The following is a 27,989-nucleotide window of genomic DNA, read 5'->3' on the forward strand; positions in this document are numbered from 1 at the left end:
ATAGATTAATGTAGTAGATATTATAGATTAATGTAGTAGATATTATAGATTAATGTAGTAGATAGTCAGAGTTCAATAGAAAACAAATAACATAATACATTATTATATATACATTACTAAATAGTGTATGATAGAATATTAGAGTGTGTCATTTTGGAATCGGTACTAATTTCATGGTTTTTACATAATCAACGGAGTCTTGGTAGTTGAGCTTTTTAGATGCGATAACCATCTTTGAGAGAATTCCAGGCACCAGCTGTCCAATGATAAGGTTAAGGTAAGAGTTTGGGAGTAAAACTTTGGGGTTTTCAAAGTAAGTGGCAAGCATGTATGAGCGGGTAACCCTCTTTACACCGTCCACAAGTTCCGGTTCACAGTTTTTAACCACCAGGAGACTCTCAAACTCATCAACTTGAGTGGCCCACCTAAGCTTCTTTGGATGCGGAAACTTGTTTGTAGCTGCACTCAAAATCACCAGACAATCATCGCCGTAGTTATAACAAGTTCTCGTGACCACATAGGTACGCTTTGTGAGAGGGAAAGGGTACTTTGAAACAGAGTAAATGAAGTCTGTTTTCGTTTTCTCGTCAAAGCTTAACATTTCGTGTTCCAGGTAAGTGTCGTCCCAAATAGTTCTGTTTTTAATTTCCATAACCAGGGTCAGCAAATTCTCCATCGGAACCTCAATTTGTCCATTCACTATAAACTCTTTTAAATTTGAATTCGGTCTGTACTTGCTTAAAAGCTCCAGTTTTGACTTTCCGAAGTTGTAATCTCGAACTTTACTGTACTCCTCAAAGGGCTTATTTTCATAGAAGCGTACGACTATGCTTTCCAAAAATTTATTCAAATACTCATCAACTGTTTCCTCAGTGGTCAACACAAACGTATCAAGAGGGGGTGCATGTTTATCCTTTGAAAACCTGCCGCTTAGCCTTCTAGGTGTTCCAGTGAATTCGCGTGATGATCTAGCTTTCCTAGGTGAATCCCTTGAAAATATTGATTTTCTAGGCGAATCTGATTCTCTGGACGACTTAGTTTTTCGGGGAGAATCTGCAGAGTCCCTTGAAAATATGGATCTTCTTCTAGGTGTTCCCTCCGAGTCTCCAGATGGTTTAGTTTTACCGTGAGAATCATCAGATTTTTTAGATGTTTCGGTGGATTTTTTAGGCGAATCTTCTGAATCTCTGGGTGATTTCGTTTTCCTGGGTGATTCTGGTGATTTTCGGGGAGATTGCGAGGATTTGCGTGAAAAGAATCTTCTTCTGGGAGACTCAGTGGCTTTTGAATCAATGTTTTCAGGGGCATTTTCAGCCACGTGATTTACTTCTTCCTTGTTCAACTTCATCACTGTATCAAATTTTAAGCTTAAATTCTCAACATCCGGATCTGCATTAACTTTGCCACCTTTTGACAGATCAGCTCTATTTTGATGATCAGCGGTGTCGAGGAGATCGGAGGATGATGAATGTGACGAGTCCGAAGAGGAGGAGTCGGAGTTTGGTTCAATGGAAACAGAAGAGATGATATCCTTAACAACTTGAAACATGTGTGATTTAGAGATTCCTTAAAATGTAAAAATGAATTAAATATTATGATACTTTTCAAACAACTTTTAATTATAAAATTATGTACAAAAACGGCTATTTCCTATTTAAATTAGTGAGCTGGATAGAACTGCAGTTATCAGTTGTTATGGTACATGGAAGGAGAGCCAATGAAGTAAAAACCAGATGAAGCAAGCCGTGCTAACAGTTAAATTCGTCTCTGAAGGTCATAAAATCAATGTAAAAAATGAACTAAAAATAGAAGTGCAGTAAAATGGATAAAATTAAAATGATTTAAAAATTTCCCAGTCACTGGGGGGACTTTTTTATCTTGATCCATAATTATTTACACATTTTCCAAATAAGCACGATTATTACTATTTTTCCTTATTTTAGATTTATTTTAACATCAATTTACAACTTATTTCCTCGTTTTTTCCACAACATCTCCTTATTTTGTTAGGCACTCTCCATACCATAAAACTTTCAATTATTCATTATATTACTCTTTATTATGTATATTATTATCTATATTTTTAAACTATATTATTAATGTAGTATGATGTATAGTATAAGTTAATGTTAGATCAATTTACTGTACATGATGGAATACATAATTGGTGGAACTACTGGTTTACTGAAGGAGATTAATACTAAGAATCGCAGCATTTTGAGGCTTTCTTCTCTTGAAGATCAAGCTTTAGATAAATTTATCACAACAACCTCCTGGTCTGGCACTCTCGGGTATCTTCAAAATTCCAACCATAACACATACCACTTATATATTCTTACTATTATTGATACTATATACTATCTATTTATATAATCTGTTAGATATACTTTAAATCTTTCATAGATATGGTGAAGATGAAATAACTGTTGGATATGAGAGCGGATTAGTTCGTAGTTACAACACCTTAACAGGTGAGGTTATCAGGGAATATCATCTGGATTCTAAATGTGTTTACGTAACACTGTTAAATTATCATTTTTATCCCCTCACCAATGCTATTTATAGTAACAATAAGAGCTCATCTTTATACCCAAATCTTACTATTCCAACAGTATATAAAGAGAACAATAAAGTATTATTAGCTGTCACAGAAGATGGATATATTTACCTCTTTAACACTGAGAATTGTCCCAAAACCATCCCCAACTCTCTAGTAAATACTGACAATACTGATACTAGCAATTCTAACACCGATATTAACACTGATAATACCAAAAATGATAATGTTAGCACTGTTAAAGGCTTATTAACTAAGGTAAATCATCCTTATTCCATCGCTGTTTTCAAGTATAAATCACCTGTATCATGTGCTTCTACTCACAGTTTAATGAAAAATCGACTAATTATCGCAGGTCCGAATAATCCTCCGGCTCTCATTGATTTATTCTGTGAAAGAGTGCTATGGGTTGGGAAATTTCCACATGAAACTCTTTTAGGCCTCCAAAGCACGCTGAATATCACTAGTCTTTGTATTCTTGATGAACTTGGCGATGATTTAATTTGTGTAGGAACTAAAGACGCTTTTGTATATGTATATGATCCTAACAGTCAGAAGGATCCGATTTTCCAGTTTAATATCTGTGATCAGAGGAGTTCAGCTTTATCAAAACGCGCTCTAACTCTTCCTGAACACGATTTCAACACTAAACATAGGAAACAATTGGATAAGGCTGTTAATGAAAACTATTCCTCAAATGACAGAGCAATTCTCAAAATTACCACCAATCCGCCCTTTAAACTATTATTTAACACAGAAAAAGGTGATCATCGAGACAACGAGGGTACTACTGAACATAACAACAACATTGGTGAAAATGGCATAAATAATAAAAATTCTATCAATAATTCTTTGAATTTAGAAGAATTATTTAATAATATTTTGGAAAAGAGATTTAAATTATCAAATGATGTTAGTATTGAGTTGTACAACTATCCTAAGAAAGACTATTGCAATGTGTACATTAGTGATAACTTTGGCACTGTTTATTATCTCCAGTTCCTCACCAACAACAAACTTATTCACTGGATCAATAATAAAATTAACCGAAACTCCAGAAACGGCTTGAACAGGACAGTGGAAGATATGGATGAAAAGGAGAAATTTGGTATAGTGGAACACTTGTTAGAGGCTAGAAAGCGTCTTTGCACTTCTTGTAATAATGATAAGCGAGTTCATTACAGACGAAATAGTTACAATCAAATGGTGTGTAGGATATTAAGTTGTTACAATTACCACAACGGGTCAGTTGTGGATTTAAAGTGTTCTGGCGATTATTTAATCACTGCTGGCATGGACCGCTTTACTAAAATCATCCATGTCCCCACTCACAAGCTTGTATTTCAACTATATTCCAACCAGAAACAATCCTCCATTCTGCTCAGAAATGATTCCATCATGACAAAATTCAATCATTCCGATTTCAAATCCGTTAAAAAAGGTAGCGCTGGCGACGCCGATAACACGGTTGATAGCAGTGAAGTTGATGGCGACCATAGTAGTGATACCGATGATATCGGTGACTATGATGATACGGATAACACAGATGACGGCAGTGAAGTTGATACCGATGACGCATTTGATAGTAGTGAGGTTGATAGTGATTTGGAAGGAGTTGAAGACATTTAAAAACTTTTAATATTAAATAATATGATCAAACAGGTTTAATCTATACATAATATTAGAATACATAAACTGAATAACTAGGTGATACCCTGAAGTGTAGCGAAATCATTGAAAATACAAAGCATTTGAGATCCTGAATTAGGTAATAGAAAATGCGAAGTCCGTGAGGGTCTTTTGAGGATTGAATTTCCTGCAAAGAGCCGATTTTAGAGGTTGTGAAGGTGTAATAATTCCCATTCAACTTAATCTCAAGTTCCTGTTTACCAATTCGGTCAGGATGCGGCCACTCGTTATCATCCTCATGTACTATACCAGATTCCACTATAATACGCTTGAACTCCTCCACAACTTCATTCAACAAGTACACTAAAATATATCAAGAATATATGATTAGAAAAAAACATAAGGTTTAATTATATAATCTTATAGGTAATATGAATAAAATTGTGTAATTAAAACCTTCTTTTTTAATCATTGTGTCTCGTTTATAGTTTGAATTATTCGCGTATCTCAATCTTCCATTAGAATCCAGTTCAAACTCCAGAAATTCGTGGCCAAATTTACCCTCGTGGCCAACACTACGCATTGGAATATTAACTAGGTAATTAAAAATCAACTTACTAGTATCTCAAGTAGAAATCTTCCTCTGGCATTTTGCGATTTAAAATTTATAAATCTACTACTTTTTATACCTTACCAATGGGGTCTCGACTTCATACACATATCATCTACTCTAATATATACATAGTATATAACAGGTATATAATATGTATAGTATATAATATAGTTTATAATACACAAACATATAACATATTTGTATGGTAGATTAATTGTGTACTGTGGATAGCCAATTTGGAATGGAATCTTTACCGAAATATTCCGTAAAGATTCTTTTAAAAATTACTTCCCTGTTTTTAAAATTTGTACCTATTTTTTCCCAAAGACCCTTCAACAATTTCATTACCAACTCCTTATCCTCCTCCACTTCAGTATCTTCCATTTTGTTCAATGTTAGTAAATATTTATCAATTAATATTTTAACTCCAAACTCCACAACATCATCAATTTCATTTCTAACTTCTTCATTTCTTTGAAGTGTAATAACAGAACTATTTTCTACATTACCATATTCGTGAATGATTTTTAACAAAAATGTCGTGAATGTGTTAACTTTCTTTATTAAATCACTTTGTGGATCAAATTGTATAATAATCCTACCAAACTCGTCGAGTCTATTTGTATAATTAAACACATGATATATTAAAACCTCTAGGATTATTTTCACTATTTCACACCTTTGTTCCTTCAATAGTTTTAATATGTGTTCAGACAAAAATTCGATTATCCTCTCATTTGAAGGCAAATTAACATAAATTCTTGCCAAACTTACATGAATTTCTGCTAAATTATTGTTAATTTTGTTCAAACCATTGATATTTTTGGTAGAAATATTGTTATTTTCTTCAGATAAATTTGGCAAATCAGTTAGTTTATAGTAGAATTCATAGCCCTTTTCCACTTTACTTATGAATAAACATACTTCTAACAACACCCTTATATACTCAAACCCATTATTGTTATTGGAGTTGGTGATAAAATTACTAACTATATGGTCCAAATTGAGTGGAATCGGCTGAAAATTACCCTTAAATACTGAAAAATCAGCTACATTGTAGTTGTGTACGAAATTCCAGTGAGTTGATTTGGGGAATATTTGAGTGAACAAACTGGGAGAAATGCCTTTAAAATATAATAATAGAGGCCATACACTTGGTGATGATTCCACGTGTTTGAATAAATTATTAACAATTTCACAGATCATTTTTGCCAAAACACCTTTTACTTCTGATCCTCCATTAAGTAAGGGGTGTGAGTTATCTTCTGAAAAATTACTGTTGAGTTTAAAATGATTTAAATAACTCTTTAAATGGTTTAAATTAGTTAATTTTGAGTCCTGTAACAAGTTCAAAATACTAGAAGTAAACTCAGATCTGAGCTTTAAATCCCAGTCCACATTACTGGTATTGAAATTATCAAAAAGTAATAAAAGTATATACACAATTTCAGAAGATTTTAATCTGGTAACGAGAGATTCCAAGTGTATCAGAGGAGCCAAAAGTGCGATATGTTGTTTATCAAACTCGAATAATAATTTAATGGATAATTGTGCCTTTAGTAGAATCAACTCGGAAAATAACTTTTCAAATGTTTCCTTTCCCTTCTGAGTCATGTGTTCAAACTCTTGCAAATCAGCGTTTAAAATCAAGTAAACAGTTTTATAGTCATTTTTTTCTATAAATTCCTTATTCAACACTAGTAATTTAAATGACTTCACAACCACCGATGAGGTTGTTAAACATTCAATTTCTGTCCTGTTACAATCAGTTTGACTAGTAGGATTAGGTGAATCTGACCAATTTTCTGAGTTAATAATGTTATAAAGTACGTTGACACAGTAGGAAATAATTGACTTTGACTGGAATCGTGTAAGTTTAGCAAGTGAGTAAACACAATTGAAGTGTTTAAATGAAATAGGTGTGGGCTGTTTTTCCAGTAAAACATTCAACAATTTCAAATTATATCCAAAAGAAAGTGTATAGGGGAATTTATCAATTATTAAACCTATAATGTTATTTATATCATCATTAAACTCTTTACTATCAGAGGATTTGGAGGCCATTACACCCTGAACCAGGTGCAAATACATCAATTCACTCAATTTTTCACTGATTTTGCCATCAGAACAAAATGTGGTCAAGATTGAAACGAGTAAATTTTTAGCAGAGTTTCGTAGTCTAGGGTACTCTGAAACCAATAATCCGCAACAAACCTGTAATAAACCGTACAGGTTCTCCCTTGCCTCATCTTGATAACGTCTAATGAACTCTGTAAAGCCCATTAGGGCATGATTTTTCACATTTTCCGAAGTATGTCTTGACTTGGCAACTAATTCTTGAAACGTTAAACGGCGCGAAGTTACGTTCACAGAGTCCTTTTTTACAGTTATTGATTGGGGCAATAATTTCACAGTTTTCTTTAACTGTTTAAGATTAGATAATAACTTCTCATCACTCGATTTATACCTACGTAAATGAGCTTTTCCCAATTTACTCTTCGCCTCTTTAAAATCAGAACTCTTTGAGGGCTTCTTCTTATTCTTGGCCATTTTATTACTAATCCTGGAAGAATTATTTATTTTATTACCCATCCTAAGTTATGATTTTATCTTTTAAGTCATTTTATATTTTCCATCATAGTTCAAGATAATTTTATAGTATTAGTTACTGGAAGTGCGATAATACTCAAAAATATGCGATAAAAATAATTAAACAATCGGTTAAAAATAAATTAAATTTATGCAAATAAAATAAAAAAGTATTAATTTTAATAATTTGGGAGGAATCTTCACAACTCAAACTCATACACTATTGTGCTATAGATGAATCTATTTATCCAGATTTTTAAATCTTTGTTTCATACAACCATGTACATTAATTTTGTATTTAAAAATGTTAATTGATCGTAATTTTTAATTTTAAAATTATCGCAAAATGTTAGGTTATAACTTAATTTATCAAAAAGTCGATGTTGCTTTGGATTTTGAAAACTATATTCTGAAAGGTTCAACTCATTTAAAACTAAAATCTACCCTTTCTACGACTGATTCTACCTCAGCGACACCTAACCTAACGGAATCAAGTGAATCTAACCAGAACGATTCAAAAAAGAATGTGTTACTTATAAATTTACCTCTAATTGGTAACCCAGTATATAAACGTGTTTTATTAAATGATGTAGAAGTTAATCATTACCTTATTAAACCGATAACTAACAGTGTAAACTCCTCTGTGCTTAACAGTTCAATAAGCTCAGTGGATTTGATGAGTTATGAGGGACTACACTGTTCAGCACAGTCACTAAATGATTCTGTGATGTTTGTTGAAGTTAACTCTCTAAAGGATGAACTCGAACTGGATATCCAGTTTGATTACTATGACATGAATCCAATGAATAGTGAGGTTTATTTCCAGAACCATTGGATTCTTCCCAGAGGATCTACCAACTACAAATATTACAAAATGTTTCAGACTGACAAATTTAGCAAGTTTTGGTTTCCCACTTTTATCAACAGTGACAACTCAGTGTGTACTAAACTGGAAGTTAATGTAACTGTTCCTATCCAATATAGTGTAGTTTGCGGATTAAAATTAAAGGAAGATGTTGACCAGGGAACTGATTTAGAACATAGAAATGTTAATAATCAACAATTAAAGAAAACATATCAGTTCTACTCCGATGATGATCAAACCAATTCAGATAATACTGATAGTAGTAGTGATCCTGGTAATAAGGATAGTAGTGATACTAGTGGCAACAATGTTAAGGATACTGATAAAAAGGATAAGGACACTACCAATAGTGTTAAGACTGTAGATAATAAGGCTAAGGATAAGGATAAAAATAGTATTAGTCCCATGGTAATTAGTATTTTAAGAAATAGATTTAATAAGTTACCTATATTTGTGGGTGAATTTGACTATTGTGATGGATCTACAGAGGCAACAATGACTGAAATAGTAGGCGATGAGGGTGAAACAGAGGAAGAGTTGGCGCAATTATCAAGTCATTTATATGAATTTAAGCCAGGTTCAAAGTTGGTGTATGTTACTCTGAGAGGCTTTGGATACCTTTTACATCCAACCAACGTGGCAACAAAATTGTGCCTGGAAACTTACAGAGGGTATTTTGAACCTCAGCTTGACATTGATCAGACTGGACTGTACTTATTGTTCCTTCCATTTGGTCATTTTCCAGAGAATATGGATGTTTCAGCCTGTTTGAGGACCCAGAATTACCTTGATTTTAATCGCTGTAGTGCTTTCACCTCACCAGAAAACTATTTATTTTGTTCATTTACAGACTCACTGACCCAAAATTACCATAATCTATACTACAACTCTGGGAATATTGTTGCCTACTCCCTAGACGTCCTTCACTCATTTGGTGATTTAGCACAAGATCCAAACTGCATTAACAAGCGTATTGTGATAGCCAATGGCTTATCAACCTTATATACAAGGCCAATTAAAAGTGCTAGTAAGGAGTTGCACTTAAATTTAATGCTCCAGAGTTATTTGGTAGACCAATTTGTGAAGCGCAATTTGGGAATTAGTGAGTTTAAACTTAGACTCTGGTCTAAACGGGAACTCTTTGCCACACTTGTTGAATTAATCGGAGATTTCTACCCACTTTCAAGTGGTCAGCCAAACTATTCCTCTAAACCAGCGTCTACTGTAAACGCTGTTAATGGAGTGGTTAAAAATAACTCTGACACAGATCAATCACAAAAGTCAACGGATAAGATGGAAATGTACGATAAGGATATTATAACAGAATATATCCTGATGAGTGATACCGTGTTTTTATTAAAGTGCCAACTTATTCCAAATGTTTTGGAAAGTATTGTTATGAACACTAATTTCCTTAACGAGACTTTCATGATCCACTTTTTCAATTATTTTTTGAACAGATTTCCTGGAACGCAAGTTCCTAGTGGAGGAGATACCAACCAGCAGAACTTGGAACCCAATTTTAATAAGGGAATTTGGGAGTGGATATTGCAGGAAGTGATTTTGAGATACGTAATTTTTTGGAATAATAAGCCTCAGAATAGGTTGAATAAGGAGAAACAGTTGGACCCAAACATGACATTAGAAGATATTTTGAAGAAGGGAGTTGAACATGATCAGTTGAATGTGTGCATGAGTAACTTGCAAAACTTGGTCAGATCATTTGTATATGGTACAGGGTGTCCTCAGATAAGTATGGGATTAATCCTACAACTTCAGCGCAAAGGTACAAGCATGGACCACTTGTCCTTTAGAATTGATGTTAACTCACTACAACCGCCACTCGACGTTAATAAGGAAGGCCAAACTAAGTATAATCTTGTGAATATAACATCACAGGGAGCGAAGAATTTGTTTAATGTCTACAGTTCACTGCTGAGTTTAACACACTATTCAGGCTCTTCAAACCAGTTAAATTCCCTTTTAAACAATACACATTTTAATAACATCTATTCAAACCAATTTCATGATGATTTTGCCAGCCCAGTGAATGATTCCGTACTTTTAAATAACCAGCTTAGTGGCGGATTGGAAGGTGAAAAGGGGTTATATAAAATGTTATTGAAGATATATAATGTGCTACCAACGGGATTAAGGGATGACATCGTGGATTTTGGCGATTTGAGGGATAATTTGGGCCTGGTCTCGTTTAGTGAAATAGGGCTGTTGAGGAAGAAAATGTGTCTTTTCCAAGCATTTTTTGACTCTGTGGACATGATTGGAAGGGATGGAAACTTTGTTATGGGTTTTGGTTATATAGGAAACTATCCGTGGACCTTTTGCCTAGGGTATGGCCCGCTTTGGGACTGTCTTGAAATGTTGAAAGTATCGTGTGACATTAATAAAATCAATGATTTACTTGTGGATAATGGTACAAACTACTGTGGAACTCATATTAAAACTAATTATAAACTACAGTATAACCCTGGACAATTACCCATCGGAACCTCTGGCGGTATTCCATACTGGAAAATTATCCTCATACAACAATCCCTAATACAACAACATCAAAATGTTAATCAATCCAGTAAGCTTCCATTATTATACTATTATTACAGTATTAACTTAGTATTAGTACCATTAGATTAGTATTAGATTATTATTAGACTAGTCATGTTTCTTTTAATTGAAAAATTGTAAAATTTTTAGTGTTGTGTTTGTCGGGAGGATATGCCAAGAAGTGGATGTTTTATTTGGTGAGTGACATAGTTGAAGATGACGGAGTACGTGAAAGTGTAAGGTTACTGGGAGATTTAGTACCAGTTAGCTACAATGTTAACCCGAGAGCTAAAAGAGGCAGAAAAAAAGTAGCCTTGAAAGGAATGGCTGAAGACCTGGAAAACGATATACAAACTAACCCTAACTTTAATTCCACACTAGGTATTTTTTAGATGATTTAGTATTATTTTATAATTTAATTATGGGTATTTTATATTTAATTTATCTTAGCTATAGCATTATTTTATACTTAAACAGTATAACCTACCCCTCAATTAGTTATTTGATGGTAATTGATTGTTTAGGGAATAATTGTTATCTTGGAATATATAGTGACTGTGACCGTTATCTGATAGAGTGGATGAAGCACTTATATATGGGATTACATCCTGAGCTGACTCAGTTGGATAACAGGTCGATAGTGGCTAGAATTTGTTCAAAGAACAGACTCCCACTGCTCTGGATCAGAGTGGACTCGTCGTTTAGCCTTATGGCAAGGATCAGACGTTGTCAGTCTGGATCAATGTGGGAACAGCAGTTATACTCAGATAATAATATTTACTCCTTGATTGAGGCGTCACAGGCTTTGGGAAGCATTGGAAAATCGGAGTATATTTCAGATAACCCGTTGATTGAGTCGGCATGTAAGAGACTCGATAACATGATTAAGAAACATAAATCACACCCAATAATCAGAGCTAGGTGTGTTTACTCCCTGATGTGTCTGTACAACAGAGACCCCAGACAACATAAGTACTTGTATGGAGTCTTCACGAAGTATTTGAGCAGCTTTTCTAATTTAGCCACTCACCCAACTGAGACGAGGTTTATTATGGAGTACTACAAGGCGCTTTGTCTGCTGAGAAATGAGTTTGGATTTACACCTGAGTTCGTGATTGATATTCTGTCCAATACGATAGAGAATTTATCAGGCCCAGATATGCTCATTCAAGGCGGAAATCTGATTGAGTGTGCGTCATACCTGAGTTTGCCAACTGATTCATCGCATCACACAATGAAAAGAAACAGTGTTTATAATCTCTGGGAACTGCTTTGGCACCTGTTTAGACTAGATGGAATCCCAGGTAGCTGTTCTTTTGGAAGGCTTTTGACTAGCAAATTGCTGGTATGTATATCAAGACAGGTGTTATTTTTAACATTTTGTGAGGCCAAGTTTAGAAATGAGAAGGATTTAGGATTTGAATTTGACCCTATACTCTTCATTCCACTGTTTCAAAACGCGCTACACAAAGTTCGCTCAGCATTTGACCTCTCACAAACTTATAATTCAAAACCAGTACAACGTTCAGCAATTCGTCTGTCACTTCACTTATTGTTACAGTGTTCGTATTCATTTAAATATACTCACTCTGATAAATCTACCACCTCCGATAATAACACAGAGGAGGTGGATCAGGACGAGGACCCGTTGTATACCATATTATTGAATGAAGCTGTAAAGGAGCGCAAATTGGTGGGTAGATTGGAGAAGGTTGATGTTGACACTAGAACAATGATGTTGAGGAATAATTTAGGGTTATTGGACGCAGTAAAATGTGCATGTTTCCTGTTTTACGTGGTACGAGATTTTGAGGTAAAGCATGATGTTTGGGAGATTTTCTACAGAGTTGTGTTTGATACATGCCTATCAAAGCCGATAATTTTCATGGATCTATCAGAAAAAGTGCTTGAGGAGTCTAGGAAATACTTGTTACTCATACTGAAAAAAGCTTCAGTTTCTAAACAGCCATTTTACCTTTACCTGTTCCCCAAAATACATAAACTCTACTACACTCTCTTTGGATTTGGAACTATCCTTCCAAATGATCCCAAACCTGACCAGAATCTCATTAACCAGTATGTTTTCTGTATATCAGTGTACATAGTATAATTATTAGTTAAATATATACTACTATATATAGTATGCTCAATTGTTTGTAGTCGATTATATCGATTATCCAGTGGATTAAGTATGCCTAAGATAGCATCGTTCAGAAGAGCATATGGAGAAGGTGAGTTAGGATCAGGAGTGGAGTGGGAGAATGTGGCATTGGAGGCTATTAGAGCACTGAAGGAGCTCCCTCAAGCTCATTGGTTTCTTAAGGACCCGGAAAAATCATTCAGAGGATATAAGACCATCATTAAAAACCCAATTTGGTTAAATAAAATCGAGCAAAAGGCAGTAGGAAAAATATACAAAATACCAATGCAGTTTAAAGCTGATATGGCACTCCTGTTTAAAAACGCCAAAATGTTCAATAAGGTGGATACGCTACCATATAAAGATGTCGTTCTCCTGGAAGAACAGTTTGATTCAATGTGGCCATGCATAGTAAAGGCATTTCAAAAATCAGCTAAACTAAATTCTTGACTTCTTTTACACATTTATATTATACTTTATAAATAGGTTAAAAATGAGTAAATAAGTGTATTTGTGAGTAGATAATTGTTGTATAAGTAAATATTTGAGCTTGAGAATTCAAAAATTAAATTCCATAGCTGAAATCACAGTTATTATGGATAAAATAATTTTTATCAGTTATTAAAAAAATTTATTTTACAATAAACAATTTTATTAATAACTAATAATGTAAAAATTAGTGAAAAAACATGGATTTCGGACGAAAAATAGTTATGAATGGCACCATACGACACCCTGATAATGTGTTAAGAAAATGGCAGAAAATGTAAAATATAAATGGAAGAAAAAAAGCCACAGGCAGAGAATACAGAAGGTTCATCCTCTGACTACTTTGAAAAGTCAATTGCGGAACATGATCAGAAGACGTTTACACATTTTGACTATCCGTTCCAGGAAGAGGAGGACACTGATCGCTCAAATAGATTCAGTAAATTAGGAAAACCCTTCAGATTCATATTTCCGGATAAATATCCACTATCTTGGTTCGGTTTCCACCTGCTTCTCATCGGAACTTTCTTTTTTTTCAACTGTAATACTCCAGACAAAGAAAACATTAATATGGTATTTCTCCCATTAATTTATCCAATTATTTATCTCTAGTTCATTGCTACAAGTTTTTAAAATTTATTTACACAGTTTAATTAAAAATGTGTAAATAGGTTCTGGGCAGTGAACATGCTCTTGGAGGACTCGTTTCTATGATTTTTATCTTCTCAGCTAACGCTATAATACACATCGCATTCATGTTTCTCAGGTTTCTTTATACTTTCTTTATCTGCTTTATCCATAATTTGGTATATTTTTACCTTAATTATGGCTGTTTTTATCATAACTAGTACTATTTACCCTAACTAGTTTAAATAACATAGACTAATAATGAGCACAGATATTTGTTGGTTAATTGTATACTGGACAGATTGTGCTCAAGAAATCCGTTATCATTTGCGCTATTGAACATGCTCGATCCAACTCTTTTCTATACTATTTTTGCCTCATTCCAGTCAATGCTGTGGCAAGTTCTCATATACAGAGGTTAGTTAACAGTTACACATTAGTGGTTTAGACCCCAATAATGATAGTCTATACTATATTAATGCTTTTAAAAACACTGAATTCGGAGATATCTTCGTTTTCGACAAATCTTCAATGGTTTGGATTTCTTACGGAGTTTACCTTTACGTCATTCTCTCCATAAGAGTATGTTCATAACTAGAAATAGTTTGTTAAATACTAATGTGTTGTTCAGTGTTTACTGTTATCTGTTATAACGTTTTTGTTCGAGTTGGGCTTTTTAATGAGTTCTAACGACTCCATGAAGAAGTATTTGGATCTCTACACTAGGATTAGGAGGTTTAACATACTATGGATATCGTATTCTCTAACAAAGCCTAACCTTATGGACCTGATAGAGTCTTTAAATAAGTACTCTAGGTTTGAAGAGATGGGAGATTTCACTAGAAAGAAACGTAACGAGAAATTGGAAAATGTGTTCAAAGACAGAGCACTTGAAGTTCTAAAGTATTTCTAATCATTTGATATTGATTTTAGGGATCATAACATGACTTCCGGGCATTTTCAAAAAACAGCCAGATCACTAGGTTTTATCATATATATATCTTAAATATTTTACATCAAATGAACATTAAATCATATTTGTTCCTGTATAATTATGTGTAGACTTGCCAACTCACGTGACTGAATCTCTGATCAACAGTTCTAGCAATTCAAGGTTAAAGAATTGGATGTTAGCTTACTACGTCACAAAGACTTCCCCTTGCATTTCACTTCTTCACCAGGATGTTGTTCTTAAGAACGAGAACATGATCAATAAGGTTTCTGAGGTTCTTTTTGACCAGATTTACGCAACCACAAATGACTACAAGGATGAAGATAAGATGGATAGTGAGACCATGGATATCAACTACACTGCCTTGGTGAATTCTGATTCATGCCCTGCCAGGGATGATCCAAAGAAAAAAGTTGACATTAACATAACTAACATTGAGGAGATACCTGCTGCCATTATAAACACCGCCATAGACCTGACTGCAAACACTGCTAAGGAGGTCAAGGACACAGCTAAGGAAATGATGGGCTTAAAGGAAGAAGCCCCTGGTCTTACCAGAAATGAACTCAAGGAACGAATCTCTCAAGAAATTAAAAAAAGGAAATCCTCAACTGAACCACCACGTAAACCACTATTTATAACATTTTATTTACAAATATATACTAAAACACTATTTTATATATTAATATTTAGAGGAAGAGGAATTGAGGCCTTCTGGAAGTGAGGTCATAAACATTGGAACTCCAACGTCAATGGTTGAACAACCCAAGCGAAGGTCGACTTTCGCTTCTAAATTCTTTACCAAAGAATTTAAGGGGTTCAAGAAGAAGGAAAGAACTACAAGTGTTTCATCTGAAGGCGTAACTCAAATCTACGACTTGAGGTGTGTTCGGGAAACTCTTTTAAGTGAGGACTTGAACATTCAAGACGTTCTAAACTTCAGAAGTCCTGAAATCGTTGACCCTAAGTCTTCCTACGATCACACCAAAACCCGCATCAAGTACAAATATGACAGGACCGACCTCTTCATTAGCAGGGAACGACTTGCTCTTTTCATTCCTGAGGAGGATCTAGACAAGACTATAAGTCTCATAGACATCTCTGGTCACGGTAGGATCAATTTTAACATCATTAAACAAGCTCTCACTAACTTGTTCTCATCAAGGAAAAAGTTCAAACGAAATCTAAAAGTATTTTTTATATACCCTTATACTTATTTTTGGTTAAGTATTATATAACTGAATTTCACTGTATTTTAATACAATTTATACATATTATGGAAATCTGGGTTAATACTGGATCAGGGACAGCAAAGTGTGTTTAGAGTTGTGAAACGTTTAATGTCAGCATTTTCATGGGCAGTGTCGTTTGTAATACTGTCTTTTATGGCTGGAGTTAAGGTTGAGGCAATTGTTGTATCTGCCGCAGCGTTCCTGTCAGCTCTAACTGTAGCTCTGAGTTACATGTACACCAACTTTATAACTTCCGTAATTTTTGTGGCCTTTTCAAACCCTTACAACGTGGGAGACAGGGTCAGGTTAGATAACGGAGAACCTCTGATTGTTAAGAAGATCAGGACATACACAACTGAGTTCGTGTCAATCCACGGAAAGATTTTAATTTATCAAAACTCGCTCCTCTCGACCATGAAAATAACAAATGAGAGCAGGTCTGAGACTGCAACACTTGAAATTATATTCAAGATAGACGACATGACCCCCGACGCGACAATCCAAAAGTTCAACAAGATCATCAACACAGCCATAAACTGCAGACCAAACGACTTTGTGAAGGACAGCGCAGGTCTCTTCGGGTACCACTTTAACCCAGGCCACTGCTACGAAGTTGCACTCTGGCTCACCTGCATCGAGAGTTGGGGAAACTGGCAACGAATATATCAACTCAGGACTGAAGTTCTACAGTTAATTGTTAGAGTGTGTAAAGAGCTTGGGATTGGTTACATACTTCCAACGCAGCCTCTACACTTCAAAGATTCGCTGGAAATCGCCTCCTTCAAATAACTCATCAATTTCCTATTATACAATTATATATGTGTAACAGCTCTTTATACTATTATTTAAATTCAACTATGTATACTCAAAGAAGAAGTATGAAAAGTTAAAAAATAGTTAAAAATCTTGAAAATGATGGTATTTTAGTGTGGAATCAAACTGTAAATTTGTGGGTTACTAATAGTAGAATATTATTCATTATTTTATCATTTTAACTCTATAAAATATTATAAAATAATTTAATAATATGATCTCATAAAATAATAGTGAAATAGTTGAGATTATAAATAAAAAATGACGTTGAAGAAGAAACCGGGCAAGGAAGGTTCCACAAAGAACTTTATCACCAGAACTCAAGCAGTTAGAAGGCTTCAGGTTTCTCTACGTGATTTTCAACGCCTTTGTATTTTAAAAGGAGTTTATCCGAGGGACGTGGCAAGGGGAGGTACACTAACTAGCAAGGGTATAAATAGGAGAAGGCTTAAGAAGGATAAAATTTACTACCATATAAATGATATTAGAAATCTAGCATCTGGAGAATTACTGCCCAAGTTTAGGGATATAAGCTCTCACTTGAAGAAGTTCAAAAGACTGGTTGAAAGGGGCGAAAAATTTGACGCGAAGTTAAAGGCACAAACCAGGCCCAGATATTCCCTGGCGCCAATAGTCAAGGAAAGATGCCCTTCACTAGTCTCAGCTTTAGAGGACCTTGATGATGCAATTTCTACTATCGCAGCCGTCTCAGGTATTTTACTCAACCTTTCCATTTATGGATAAATATAAATTTGTTTGTAGGATTGTCTGGAGATGAGTCTAGAGGTTTAAATCCTACGTTAGTTTCAAAGTGTTCGACTCATTTGAGTCACTTTTTGAAGTACGTTGCTGACACTGGATGCCTTAAAAAGACTTTCATCTCAATTAAAGGCTTTTATTTTCAAGCAGTTATCCTCAACGTCACTGTTACTTGGATACAACCACACTCTTTTTCACAGGTATTATTAATCATTTTCATAATAATATTACAATGTTATATTAGAAACTGCCGTATGAAGTTGATTTCAATGTGATAAGTACTTTCGTGGAGTATTATTTAGAACTAGTAAAGTTAGTGAATTACAAGCTTTACTTAATGTCGAACATTGAATACCCGCCCAAAATAAGGCCAGGGTTTGAAGATTTGGGAGATGAGTTCTGTTACTTTGAACTCAAAAGAGTGGCTTCAGAACCAGGCCTTTTTGCGAATCTCCGCTTCTTCATCTCGAGGGAGGTTCCACTTACGCCCACCGCACTTGTGGTCTTAAGTGCAGGAGGTCTGTTAGTTGACTCTCCTAAAGAAGCTACTCACGCAATTGTTGACAAACCACTCACAGGTTATTAAATAGAATTTAACTTGGTTATAGAGCTCGAATTCTCATGTAATTACGTACAACCTCAGTATGTATTTGACTGTTTGAACTGCAACGTCGTCCTTCCAACATCACAATATTCACTTGGAAGCAAATTACCACACCATCTATCACCTTTTGAGGTATTTGATAACTCACTTCTATTATATCAAATATATTGTATTGATAAATAAATTATTTTATAGGATGGAGCATATGTGCCTGATCGTAAGGTGGAGTTGGAGAAGATAATAAGGGAGGCAACCGGCAAAAAACCAGAAGAAGGTGAGTGTAAATAAGTTTAATAATATTTAGAAGGAGGAGATAAGAAAAAGGATAGTTATATTGAGGATCTGTCGGAGGAGCTGGTAAGTGAATTTTTCGATCAAAATTTTTATAGAATCCGGAATTGAGAAAACTTAGAAGGTCTCTGATGCCGAAGAAACATAAAAGACTCCTATCCAAAATCGAGGTAGGTCCAAGTCTGAAAAATTATTTTTAGTATGCCAAGGAGAGGAAGGAAGCAGAAGCTAGAAAATTAGCATCCAGAAAAAAAAATTAATTTATTAAAACACATTTTTACACGCTATCACTTTCCCTACCTTATTTAGACTTTTCTGTAGTGTGGATTCGCCCACACATTTCTACCGACAGTTCCACAATATTTAGTTATCAAAAAAATGAGTTCAGACGAATTATCGTTAGTGAAGGAGGAAAACTCCATGGGAGTTTCCGAGACTGGCTCCCAGAACCCACAGCGCTTGGAATGCCTCCTATCCAAGGGTCTACTACAGAGAGACTTAGATTTATTGAGAGAAGGTACGCACACCTTAATTTATTCACACCATATTTTTATATTTAGCCGGATACTCAACACTAGAATGCGTGGCATATGCACCTCAGAAGAACTTGCTCGTTATCAAGGGCCTGAGCGAGCAAAAGGTACTCAAGATCAAAGCAGCCTGCAGAGAGCTCTGTCACCTCGGATTTTGCTCAGGCCAAGATTACCTCGAAGCCAGAGGAAATTTAATCAAATTCACCACCGGATCCGCCCAACTTGATAAGCTTCTTCAGGGTGGTGTCGAGACCGGAAGCATCACCGAAATTATCGGTGAATTCAAAACCGGAAAATCACAGCTTTGTCATACCCTCGCTGTATATTTTATTATACAACTTTAAATAGCTATTTATTCTGGAATGTTTATTTTTATATGTTTGAAAAACAGTTTTACCGGTAACCATGATTCTGTCGTAGGTTACGTGCCAATTACCAGTAGAACAGAGTGGAGGTGAGGGGAAATGTTTGTGGGTGGATTCTGAGGGAACATTTAGGCCTGAAAGAATTGTTTCCATTGCAAAACGGTTCGGCCTCTCACCCTCAGACTGCCTTGATAATGTCGCCTATGCAAGGGCCTATAACACAGACCACCAGCTAGAATTACTTGTAGAAGCCAGTGCCATGATGGCTCAAACTAGATTTGCACTCCTAATTGTTGATAGCGCCACCTCGCTCTATAGATCAGACTACTCAGGCAGAGGTATTCTTCTACACATTTCCTGACTTTTAGTCTATAAGCGCTTTAAATACTAATAATTAGTGTTATATACTGATTATACAGTGATAAATAGTATTAAATATAATAGAAGGCTGGCTGATATGATTATAGGTGAATTGGCAAGTAGACAGATGCACTTGTGTAAGTTTTTGCGGGCGTTACAGAGAATCGCCGATACATTTGGAGTCGCAGTTGTTATCACAAATCAAGTTGTAGCAAAAGTTGACGCAATGTCCACTTTCTTCGGTATAATACTATTATATATAGTATGAGTATTATAGTATATATTGGGTATATATTGAATTTTAGGTAATGATAAGTTACCAGTTGGAGGACACATAATAGCACACGCAAGTCAAACAAGGTTATTCTTAAGGCAGTCGAAAGGAGAAAGCAGGATCTGCAAGATTTATGACTCACCAGTGTTGCCCGAAGGAGAGGCAGTTTTCGCCATTACCGACGGAGGCATCAATGACTATCATGATAGATAGATTAAAAAAATTAAATATTTTACAGTTTAACATTTTACATTTTAAGAACTATTTTACAATTTAAACCCTATTTTACATTTCTGCATTAATTTGGTATATGGAATCATCAGCTTTTGGAGGTGTCTTTTCTACTTTTGCTGGGTCTAGGATTTTCACCAGGATCGTCCATATCTTTACTTCTGCCCTTACTACGTCTGGGTTTGTCAGTTGAGTCGTCTGAGGAGCGTTTAGGTCTATCAGTTGAGTCAATTGAGGACCTACTTTTACGGGTCTCACTACTGCTTCGAGTTTTGCTCTTTCTACTCTTTGTGCGATTGGAATTGGCATCAACACTGCTTGACCTTTTAGATTTTTTGGTTTTAGTGGTATTTTGATCAGGCTCGAGGTAAGGAGATTCAAATTTAAGAACAGATTCTTTAGTATCATTGGAATCTTCAGGACTAACCATGGGAACGGGTTGTGTATTGCTGTCTTCTTGAGACTCTAATATTGTTTTATTAACAATTGAGTCATAGGAAAAAGTTTTTTGGCGATTAGGCCTAGGAACGTTACCCCAAGTGTTAATCCAGAAGTCATCGTAGTCTTCAATATTGCCTCTCTTTGCGACAAAGTGAGAGTGAGGATTGTAAATGTGAGCATTTTTAGAAAAGTGAACACTTCCACGAGGCACTGGAGGAGCTTTCCTGTGCCCTGAAGCATCCCTAGCCCTAGATATGGAAGGGAATGTAGGCTCAATGGAAAGAGGGCCAGTTGACCTTTGAGTTACAAGTGTTTTATCTAGGATATCAGATTTACTTGCATATTTCCTGACTTCATCAGAACTTAAATCCAGAGATTGGGACAAATTGGAGGAATTTAATAAATCAGATGACCTGGGAACATCATCACTAGAAGTTTGTTCAAAGGATTTAGTAGTTGAAATGAGAGTAGTAAACGCAGAAGGTTTAGCAGGCATGAATGGAATTGAGAGAAAGGGGTTTGTAGTACTAGTAGTCTTTTCAACCTTTCTAGGTTTATCATCCTCATCACTTTTTCCCTTGTTGTCCTTAAATCTATCAAATTTGACAAATCTATCGCCTTTTTTAAACTTGTCATAAAGGTCAGGAAAATGACTAGTAAAAGCATCAGCTCCTATAAAACTTATAAATAACAGAATAACTAAAATTAATATTAGTCAGTTGTGTAAATAGTGGGATGTATAATTGTAATTAAACTCACCAGTTAGATTAAGAGCGTTTTTGAAGTAGATTGGATTAACAGGGTTTTCGTATCCGATACCAAGAAGTTTGCACTGGTTAGCAACAAACAACATTAACTCAGTACGTAGATTAAATACGTCCCTGGTGTAAGACCATGTTTTTACACATGTGGCCCAGATCACAAGGTTAATATAGTGAGATACTTGGACCTTATCACAGTGGAAGAAGATACTGTTTGTGACAAAATCTCTTGGTCGACCATTTACAAAAGTTTTTACGTTATCTCGAAGCATTTTCATAGAGGCAGGAGTAGTACTCGAAGACATTTTGAAGCCTATTTCAACAGTGGCATGTTTAGCCCTGGACTCATTTACTATGGCCATTTTGCTCAAAAGCATGTTCTGATATATTATCTAAAAATAGATTAGATTTTTCAATATATGAATGAAATATAGTTAATATAGGTGATCTAACTAGTAAAAAACATACGTGTTGACCGTATGAAGATCTGAACTCGGTGTTGTATGTTGTAATTCTCCTGACATACATTGATTGTCCAGAGATTCTGACCCTGTCCCCGACGTTATAAGGGTTTGAAATGACGACAAACATAATGGCAGTAATAAAGCTAGTGTACATATAACTGAGAGCAACAATAGTTGCTGAAAATAAACCGATAGTAGATGGAACAACAATATTCTTGTTAATCTTGAATGAAAGCAACAAAGCAACAAGTGACATAAACCACAAAATTATACTTATCAAATTCCCAACTAGCTCCAAAATACTCCTCTGATTCTAAAACAATTATTAAATATTTATTTACTAAGTAATCGAATGTAAAAAGGGAGCAGATATGGTCAAATAACTAGTAGGCATTGGTATAAAAATACTTTTAGAGTTGTGATAAGCTTTTTTCTAATCGAACACATGTTGATTAAGGTTGAGGTAAAGTTTTCAAATGAGATTGAGCCACAGTTTGAAATGTCGTAACTGACGAAAAAGTCCTCGACAATAAACTGATCTAGTTCAGCACACATAGGTCTTGTAATATATCTATCATCTTCTTCTTCCTCCTTTTCGTTATTATCAGTATCCTCTTTATTGGTTATAAGAGCATTCATGTAATCCTGCTCTGGAAGATCTGGAGAGTTTATGGTACTCCTGTACTTCAGAAGCTCAGGCATCTTGTACCTAGAATCAAACCGATACTTCCTAGCTCTTTTAGGCCTAACAAATCATACAACAAATTTTATATTAATATTTTTAATAAAGTGTTAGTGGGAAAGTAAACTTACTCAAAATCACGCGTTATATGTAATTGATCCACATGAGTAACATTAAAAATTTGGCTTAGTCTGTGTACTTTATCACCAGGATCAAACTGGTAGAATTCATCCTTTTCGTCCTCTATAAAGTCATCAGAATCTCTCTGAGGGGCTTTCTCCTCAAGAGGTTTAACAATGGTGACAACTTTATCAGGTCCTTTATGGAGAAGATTAAGGGTTTCATAAATTTGGTCAAAAAGCAGTTTAGAACAGTAGTCGATTGTATCTTTGCAAATAAGCTGAATTGAGTGGTGAAGAAGAAGTATCTCAGGAGGGTTGTGAATTACATAGTTTAAAACTATCCAGTTCACACTAGGTTTAATTGACATTGAATTGATCCAAAGCTCTTTTAGGAAATCAGTTCCATTGTAATCGTTGATAACCAAATCATTCTTCACATTATGATGCTGCCACTTTGATAAAATTGGCCTAAAAAGTTATATAAAACATCAATTATTAGGAAAAGTGGAAATAATATATACAAAAAAGTACCGGAAAATTTTAAAATCGTCCTTGTGATGTTCCATCCACACGGTGTTGTAACTCTTCCTTATTATAGTCATGTCAATGTCTAGAAATTTCAACATTAACTCATCAAGCTCTTTATTCCTTAGCGATTTCTTATAATATACAAAGTTTAACCTATATTATACAATATTATATAATATTATATAATATATTATAATAAATAGATATTAAGATAGTGAAATACCATTTAAAAGTGAACTTTCTCAAACAAGATAATTCATTTAAGTAGGTAGTTAGATCAGTAGAATAGTTTGCCAAAAACTGCAATTCAAACAGGAATAGAAGTACAGTTAGAATAAGTTTTCGAACAGCGAATAAAATATGCAAGTGATATATGGATTTACTCCAACTGTAACACTTACTATCAACCCAGAAACTAGTAGGTAGATAATAACCAAAAATCTGAAAAACATAAGTCTCAAATCCCATTTCAGAATTATCTAAGAAATTTTATTAGAGGTTTAAACTCACTATAGATAATACACCGAAGGAAAACGGTGTAATTTGCAAGGGACCATAAGAGGTAAAAAATTGTAGGATCAACAGAGTAAGCGAATAAAACAGCTCCCCTTGAAATCTTCGAAAATGGCTCAAACAAAAATTTCATAAATATTAACCTAAACAAGTATATTATTAGATGTGTAAGTGTAAATTATGGTTAGAAACTCACCTAACTAATAGAATAATAACTAGAAAAACAATGTTTATAAAAAGGAGAAGAAACGATAGTTTAATAGTGTTGATGATGAGCTCATACTGGTTTTCATCACTATCAAAATAGTCCTAAAATTGTTAAAATTAGAAGACAAACGTACCTCAATATACGATAAGTGCTCATATGCAATTTGAATGTTTTCTTCGGGATTTTCAGGCTCCTTCGCGGCAGGGAATGAAACTGAAAAATAAATATTTTATTAATAAAGTACCTGCTCTGAAGGAGAGAAAGACCATATAGAAGAATAAATGCATAAGAACAAAGTTCAAAGGCGTGTAATCAGGGATAAAATCCCATAACATCATTTTAATGTCGGACCATAGTCCTGACTCAACAAGAGCGTCATCGTCTCCATAATCTGAAATACACATTTTGTTCAAAATTATTTAAAACGTTACCCAAAGGATTTACTGGAGCTTTTGACTTTCTTTTATTGTATTTAGACTTGTTATCATCCTCTTTAAAGGATTTTAATGTACTCAGCGAGTCCTACAAAAATATTGATTTACACATTTTGGAAAAATCAACTTACAACAGAAGATCTTTTTGTCAAAAGACCTTTAAACTTGCTAGAAATCCTTGAATCCATTCAATGAAGAAATACATGTCTGAGTGAGTTTCTTATAAACTGCAATGGGGAGTATGAAACTAACAAATCCATAATTTAAGGCAAAATTTCCATTTTATTAACTTATTTTTCAAATTTATGAAACTGTGAATTATTTTAATTTTTCCAGTTCTAACTTCCTTGACTGGATCAAACACCTTTTCGAGGCCAACATTCCTCTCATTAAATATTAACATTCACCTGTAATATGATCTCAAACACACTCAAAAACAATGGAAAATATTTATTTTTTCAAAAAAGACTAAATTTTGAGCTACTCCCTGAAAAAAACAATTATAATGACGTGATTCCATTCAGTTTCACTGAAATTGACAGAATCGTAAAAAATCGCACAAACATCCCTGAAAAATCACTAAAAATAGACAATCAACACAAGAATGTTTTTTACACATTTATTAGGCAGACGAATTCCATAATATATTCAAGTTTACGCTTGAAAAAAACAGGTTCATCGGACGTTAAAGAAGATTCATCACATTCCTCTGATATCAAAGAAGATTCAAAGAGTTCTTCAGCAATTAACACAAAAGAACAAATTGAAGATGAGACTATTTGCGAGAGAGTTGAAAAAATCCTTGGATATTTGAGTAAGGAGAATTTGATAGTTGTACTCCAACGTTCTCTTTCCGCACATTTTTACTTAAAGTCAAAATGTTGGCGAAGACTCTCAGCACGTGTTCTAAGGAACTGTTTTTTGAACCAAGAGAAGCTAAATCCAACAGATTTAGTTAAAATTTTATCCTCACTGAGTAAGTGGAGATTTACAAATTTGTCAGAATTTGAGAAAAAGCTGGACCTTATGATACTAATTAACGATCATTGGTCACTATATAAAGCTTCTCAAGCCTTGTGGAGTTTATCTCACCTAAACCTGTTTTCACTCAAGTCTTTTCAGTACCTAAACGCTAAAATAATACAAATTCTACGGTCAAATAGTAAGTAAAATATACACTTTTACACACTCTGTTCATCATTAAATTATTTTTAGGCTCAGAACTGGAACCTAACACTGATTTGTATGAGAGTATTCATAGGATCTGCTCAGCAAATTTGAACAAGTTATCAAGAACAGGAATTGCCAGCCCAGTATTATCCTCCATAACTGAGTATTTTGGGAGCAACTTAGTTGCCTTAAAGTGTTTAGATACTAAGACAATGATGTCCCTAACATCCCTATTACCATATTCGTCCTATAATGATACATTGGTAACATCTGTATTGGGGGTTCTTTTAACCTCATTTCACAAGTTTACACATGCTCAGGCCTCTCATATTTTGTACAACTTTTCCATAATTTACTCAGATTTGTCACCTGAGGCGCATCACCTAGTGGTGAAGCTTCTGTGTAAATTCAGGGATTTGGTTTTATCTTCAGACTTTACCTTTATACCCTCACTGATTTCTAAGTGCCTGTACAACGGTATACTATTTTTGCATAATATTGATTTGAATTTTGTGTCCAAGTGCCTCTCAGATTTGAACGCAAATTTACATCTCATAGGTCCATTTTCACTTTTCGGGAATCTTTTATGCCTTAATCACATGTTATCTGAGTTCTCAGAACAATTAGAACCTAGAGATAGGAAAAGTATACTTAATACTATGAATAATTTAATAAGGGTTGACGATTTCGGAAATTTGTGTAAGCTGGACAATGAAGTATTAAAACCTCTGGAAGTTAAACTATGGCATTTACCAGTTCTTAATCACATTAGCTGTAGTTCAATTACTCCAAAGTTTATTTTTAACACAATTTACCTAAAATTTCAAGAGTTTTACGAGACTTGTGACTCCCAAAATCATATGTCCGCAATGAAGAACTTTGTCTTATTTTTAACAGTAAGTTTATTTTAACTAATTAATTTTAGAACTCATTTGGAAATCGTGAGCTTTTAGACACTAACTTTAAGAACCTAACACTCTTGACAGCGTCTAAACTCTTTGCGTGTTCAACGTACGTTTGCACCTATTTACTATATAATTTAAATGATATATATTATGATTAGAGAGAAGAATGAAGTATTATGTGTTTACTGGGACTTAATCACCTGTTATTTATCGTGTTTTGAGGTACAAAACCATTATTTATGTTTCATTGTAGATGCTTGATGTGTTTAAGAGAGAGGTCAAATTTGATTCTTTATCAACGGATTTCTGCTCAAATTTCACAGTTTTGAGATGTTTACTCAATTTATTGAGTTGTACATTTAGAAGAGATGAAAAGGGTTTAATTAGTTATCTAGAGAAATTAGCTTATGAAAAGGACAGGAACCCTGAAAATGATGAGGTTATAATAGTAAAGTTTTGCCTATTATTTAGTAATTTATACTCAAGCACACATAAATTGGGCTTAAAATTTGAGAATTTTTATACATCAAATGGAGCAAAGGATGAAGAATATGTCGAGAGTTTAGATACGGGTATGAGTAAAGAAGCACTCGATTATATAAGGAAGTGTGTAAGGATGCCTTGTAATCCAATTAATTTGGGATTTTTGAGGACTAAACTGTTCTTTTTACAGGATCACCCAAGGCAATTTTTACCACTTCTACCATCAATAATCATGGGAGAAATGATATCTACGGGGGAAAATAGAAAGACGAAAGTGGATATACATCAAATTGGAAAATGGCTTGAAGAAGTTAAGGGCTGGGATTGCCTTTCAAAGAGTTTAAACAATAGAAATATTGACCCATACAGAGGAGAAAGTGACGAGGAAGTAGGAGAAATGGATGAAAATCATTTAAACAGGGAAAATAATATGAAAATAGAATCGATGTATAGTAATTGGAAGCAGAGAGAAATGGAAATAGAGTATGTGTTAGAGAACCATTGTATAGGACCATGGTTATGTCCATATGTAATAAAGGGGAAGGATAAGGGGAGTATCCTGTTAATATTTCCAGTGGATTTTAGGACCAAAAACAGGCCTCATGTGTTTGATACTATTAGAAGAGATTTTTTATCAAAATTCGGGTATAATTTCATTGAGTTGTATTATAATTAATTTTAAAGTAATTTTTTACAAATTTTTATATATTTTATGATGATTTATGGGTTACTGTGTAGAATTATTGGTCGTTCCAGTTACCACATAGTAACCAGTATATATTTTAATTTTTGTAAG

General features: G+C 34.4%; 10 protein-coding genes across 10 annotated transcripts; 6 read left to right on the forward strand and 4 right to left on the reverse strand.

The window, feature by feature from the left end:
• Positions 1-121: 121 nt before the first annotated feature.
• Positions 122-1,832, reverse strand: TpMuguga_04g00222 (uncharacterized protein). Its single transcript, XM_758764.2, has one exon. It carries the CDS (start codon positions 1,547-1,549, stop codon positions 149-151), a length of 1,401 nt encoding a protein of 466 aa, XP_763857.1. The 5' UTR covers positions 1,550-1,832; the 3' UTR covers positions 122-148.
• A 182-nt stretch (positions 1,833-2,014) lies between these two features.
• Positions 2,015-4,220, forward strand: TpMuguga_04g02255 (uncharacterized protein). The gene is made up of 2 exons (XM_061306150.1): positions 2,015-2,291; positions 2,404-4,220. Exons 1-2 carry the CDS (start codon positions 2,149-2,151, stop codon positions 4,184-4,186), a joined length of 1,926 nt encoding a protein of 641 aa, XP_061161839.1. The 5' UTR covers positions 2,015-2,148; the 3' UTR covers positions 4,187-4,220.
• Positions 3,762-4,850, reverse strand: MAGO2 (Protein mago nashi-like protein 2). Its single transcript, XM_758767.2, has 4 exons — positions 4,805-4,850; positions 4,643-4,761; positions 4,272-4,549; positions 3,762-4,226 (listed from the first exon to the last, which is right to left on the reverse strand). The coding sequence occupies exons 1-4, from the start codon at positions 4,834-4,836 to the stop codon at positions 4,212-4,214; spliced, it is 444 nt and encodes a 147-aa protein (XP_763860.2). The 5' UTR covers positions 4,837-4,850; the 3' UTR covers positions 3,762-4,211.
• Positions 4,851-5,008: 158 nt separating this feature from the next.
• Positions 5,009-7,567, reverse strand: TpMuguga_04g00226 (uncharacterized protein). Its single transcript, XM_758768.2, has one exon. It carries the CDS (start codon positions 7,389-7,391, stop codon positions 5,010-5,012), a length of 2,382 nt encoding a protein of 793 aa, XP_763861.1. The 5' UTR covers positions 7,392-7,567; the 3' UTR covers position 5,009.
• A 101-nt stretch (positions 7,568-7,668) lies between these two features.
• Positions 7,669-13,402, forward strand: TpMuguga_04g00227 (Bromodomain protein; the record flags this gene model as incomplete). The annotated part of the gene is made up of 4 exons (XM_061305943.1): positions 7,669-10,840; positions 10,963-11,193; positions 11,337-12,888; positions 12,973-13,402. The coding sequence occupies exons 1-4, from the start codon at positions 7,735-7,737 to the stop codon at positions 13,400-13,402; spliced, it is 5,319 nt and encodes a 1,772-aa protein (XP_061161111.1). The 5' UTR covers positions 7,669-7,734.
• Positions 13,403-13,725: 323 nt separating this feature from the next.
• On the forward strand, positions 13,726-17,041 carry MSL10 (Mechanosensitive ion channel family protein; the record flags this gene model as incomplete). Its single annotated transcript, XM_758770.2, has 9 exons — positions 13,726-14,014; positions 14,113-14,247; positions 14,323-14,485; positions 14,517-14,650; positions 14,700-14,971; positions 15,002-15,051; positions 15,131-15,643; positions 15,714-16,210; positions 16,325-17,041. The coding sequence occupies exons 1-9, from the start codon at positions 13,730-13,732 to the stop codon at positions 17,039-17,041; spliced, it is 2,766 nt and encodes a 921-aa protein (XP_763863.1). The 5' UTR covers positions 13,726-13,729.
• Positions 17,042-17,225: 184 nt separating this feature from the next.
• TpMuguga_04g00229 (Pescadillo N-terminus family protein) lies at positions 17,226-18,993 on the forward strand. Its single transcript, XM_758771.2, has 8 exons — positions 17,226-17,777; positions 17,828-18,024; positions 18,069-18,402; positions 18,433-18,560; positions 18,624-18,702; positions 18,733-18,785; positions 18,818-18,889; positions 18,920-18,993. Exons 1-8 carry the CDS (start codon positions 17,327-17,329, stop codon positions 18,977-18,979), a joined length of 1,374 nt encoding a protein of 457 aa, XP_763864.1. The 5' UTR covers positions 17,226-17,326; the 3' UTR covers positions 18,980-18,993.
• A 65-nt stretch (positions 18,994-19,058) lies between these two features.
• rad51-a (DNA repair protein Rad51) lies at positions 19,059-20,494 on the forward strand. Its single transcript, XM_758772.2, has 5 exons — positions 19,059-19,236; positions 19,280-19,572; positions 19,673-19,955; positions 20,085-20,219; positions 20,283-20,494. The coding sequence occupies exons 1-5, from the start codon at positions 19,098-19,100 to the stop codon at positions 20,462-20,464; spliced, it is 1,032 nt and encodes a 343-aa protein (XP_763865.1). The 5' UTR covers positions 19,059-19,097; the 3' UTR covers positions 20,465-20,494.
• MSL10 (Mechanosensitive ion channel family protein) lies at positions 20,458-24,823 on the reverse strand (the record flags this gene model as incomplete). The annotated part of the gene is made up of 13 exons (XM_061305944.1): positions 20,458-21,595; positions 21,683-22,076; positions 22,153-22,461; positions 22,557-22,893; positions 22,962-23,420; positions 23,484-23,633; positions 23,704-23,959; positions 24,003-24,136; positions 24,190-24,302; positions 24,335-24,414; positions 24,446-24,592; positions 24,633-24,723; positions 24,767-24,823. 13 exons carry the CDS (start codon positions 24,821-24,823, stop codon positions 20,571-20,573), a joined length of 3,552 nt encoding a protein of 1,183 aa, XP_061161112.1. The 3' UTR covers positions 20,458-20,570.
• Positions 24,824-24,896: 73 nt separating this feature from the next.
• Positions 24,897-27,896, forward strand: TpMuguga_04g00232 (uncharacterized protein). Its single transcript, XM_758774.2, has 5 exons — positions 24,897-25,797; positions 25,851-26,701; positions 26,731-26,816; positions 26,869-26,932; positions 26,964-27,896. Exons 1-5 carry the CDS (start codon positions 25,050-25,052, stop codon positions 27,867-27,869), a joined length of 2,655 nt encoding a protein of 884 aa, XP_763867.1. The 5' UTR covers positions 24,897-25,049; the 3' UTR covers positions 27,870-27,896.
• The last annotated feature ends 93 nt before the right edge of the window (positions 27,897-27,989 follow it).

This window comes from Theileria parva, assembly GCF_000165365.1.
Source record: "Theileria parva strain Muguga chromosome 4 map unlocalized ctg_529, whole genome shotgun sequence".
Classification (NCBI taxonomy): Eukaryota; Apicomplexa; class Aconoidasida; order Piroplasmida; family Theileriidae; genus Theileria; species Theileria parva.

What these genes read in the sequence shown, in the direction of transcription:
- TpMuguga_04g00232 (XM_758774.2), top strand. Translation starts at nt 25,050, where the DNA reads ATGATCTCAAACACACTCAAAAACAATGGAAAATATTTATTTTTTCAA. An exon ending in ACAAATTCTACGGTCAAATA is followed by an intron (nt 25,798 to 25,850) that starts GTAAGTAAAATA and finishes AATTATTTTTAG; the next exon opens with GCTCAGAACTGGAACCTAAC. An exon ending in AAACTCTTTGCGTGTTCAAC is followed by an intron (nt 26,817 to 26,868) that starts GTACGTTTGCAC and finishes TATTATGATTAG; the next exon opens with AGAGAAGAATGAAGTATTAT.
- rad51-a (XM_758772.2), top strand. Translation starts at nt 19,098, where the DNA reads ATGAGTTCAGACGAATTATCGTTAGTGAAGGAGGAAAACTCCATGGGA. An exon ending in CTTAGATTTATTGAGAGAAG is followed by an intron (nt 19,237 to 19,279) that starts GTACGCACACCT and finishes TTTTATATTTAG; the next exon opens with CCGGATACTCAACACTAGAA. An exon ending in ATCAGACTACTCAGGCAGAG is followed by an intron (nt 19,956 to 20,084) that starts GTATTCTTCTAC and finishes ATATGATTATAG; the next exon opens with GTGAATTGGCAAGTAGACAG.
- TpMuguga_04g00229 (XM_758771.2), top strand. Translation starts at nt 17,327, where the DNA reads ATGACGTTGAAGAAGAAACCGGGCAAGGAAGGTTCCACAAAGAACTTT. An exon ending in AACCACACTCTTTTTCACAG is followed by an intron (nt 18,025 to 18,068) that starts GTATTATTAATC and finishes ATGTTATATTAG; the next exon opens with AAACTGCCGTATGAAGTTGA. An exon ending in CGGCAAAAAACCAGAAGAAG is followed by an intron (nt 18,703 to 18,732) that starts GTGAGTGTAAAT and finishes AATAATATTTAG; the next exon opens with AAGGAGGAGATAAGAAAAAG.
- MAGO2 (XM_758767.2), bottom strand. Translation starts at nt 4,836, where the DNA reads ATGCCAGAGGAAGATTTCTACTTGAGATACTA. An exon ending in GATTTCTACTTGAGATACTA is followed by an intron (nt 4,762 to 4,804) that starts GTAAGTTGATTT and finishes TCCAATGCGTAG; the next exon opens with TGTTGGCCACGAGGGTAAAT. An exon ending in CACAATGATTAAAAAAGAAG is followed by an intron (nt 4,550 to 4,642) that starts GTTTTAATTACA and finishes GATATATTTTAG; the next exon opens with TGTACTTGTTGAATGAAGTT.
- TpMuguga_04g00222 (XM_758764.2), bottom strand. Translation starts at nt 1,549, where the DNA reads ATGTTTCAAGTTGTTAAGGATATCATCTCTTCTGTTTCCATTGAACCA.
- TpMuguga_04g00226 (XM_758768.2), bottom strand. Translation starts at nt 7,391, where the DNA reads ATGGGTAATAAAATAAATAATTCTTCCAGGATTAGTAATAAAATGGCC.
- TpMuguga_04g02255 (XM_061306150.1), top strand. Translation starts at nt 2,149, where the DNA reads ATGATGGAATACATAATTGGTGGAACTACTGGTTTACTGAAGGAGATT. An exon ending in TCCTGGTCTGGCACTCTCGG is followed by an intron (nt 2,292 to 2,403) that starts GTATCTTCAAAA and finishes AATCTTTCATAG; the next exon opens with ATATGGTGAAGATGAAATAA.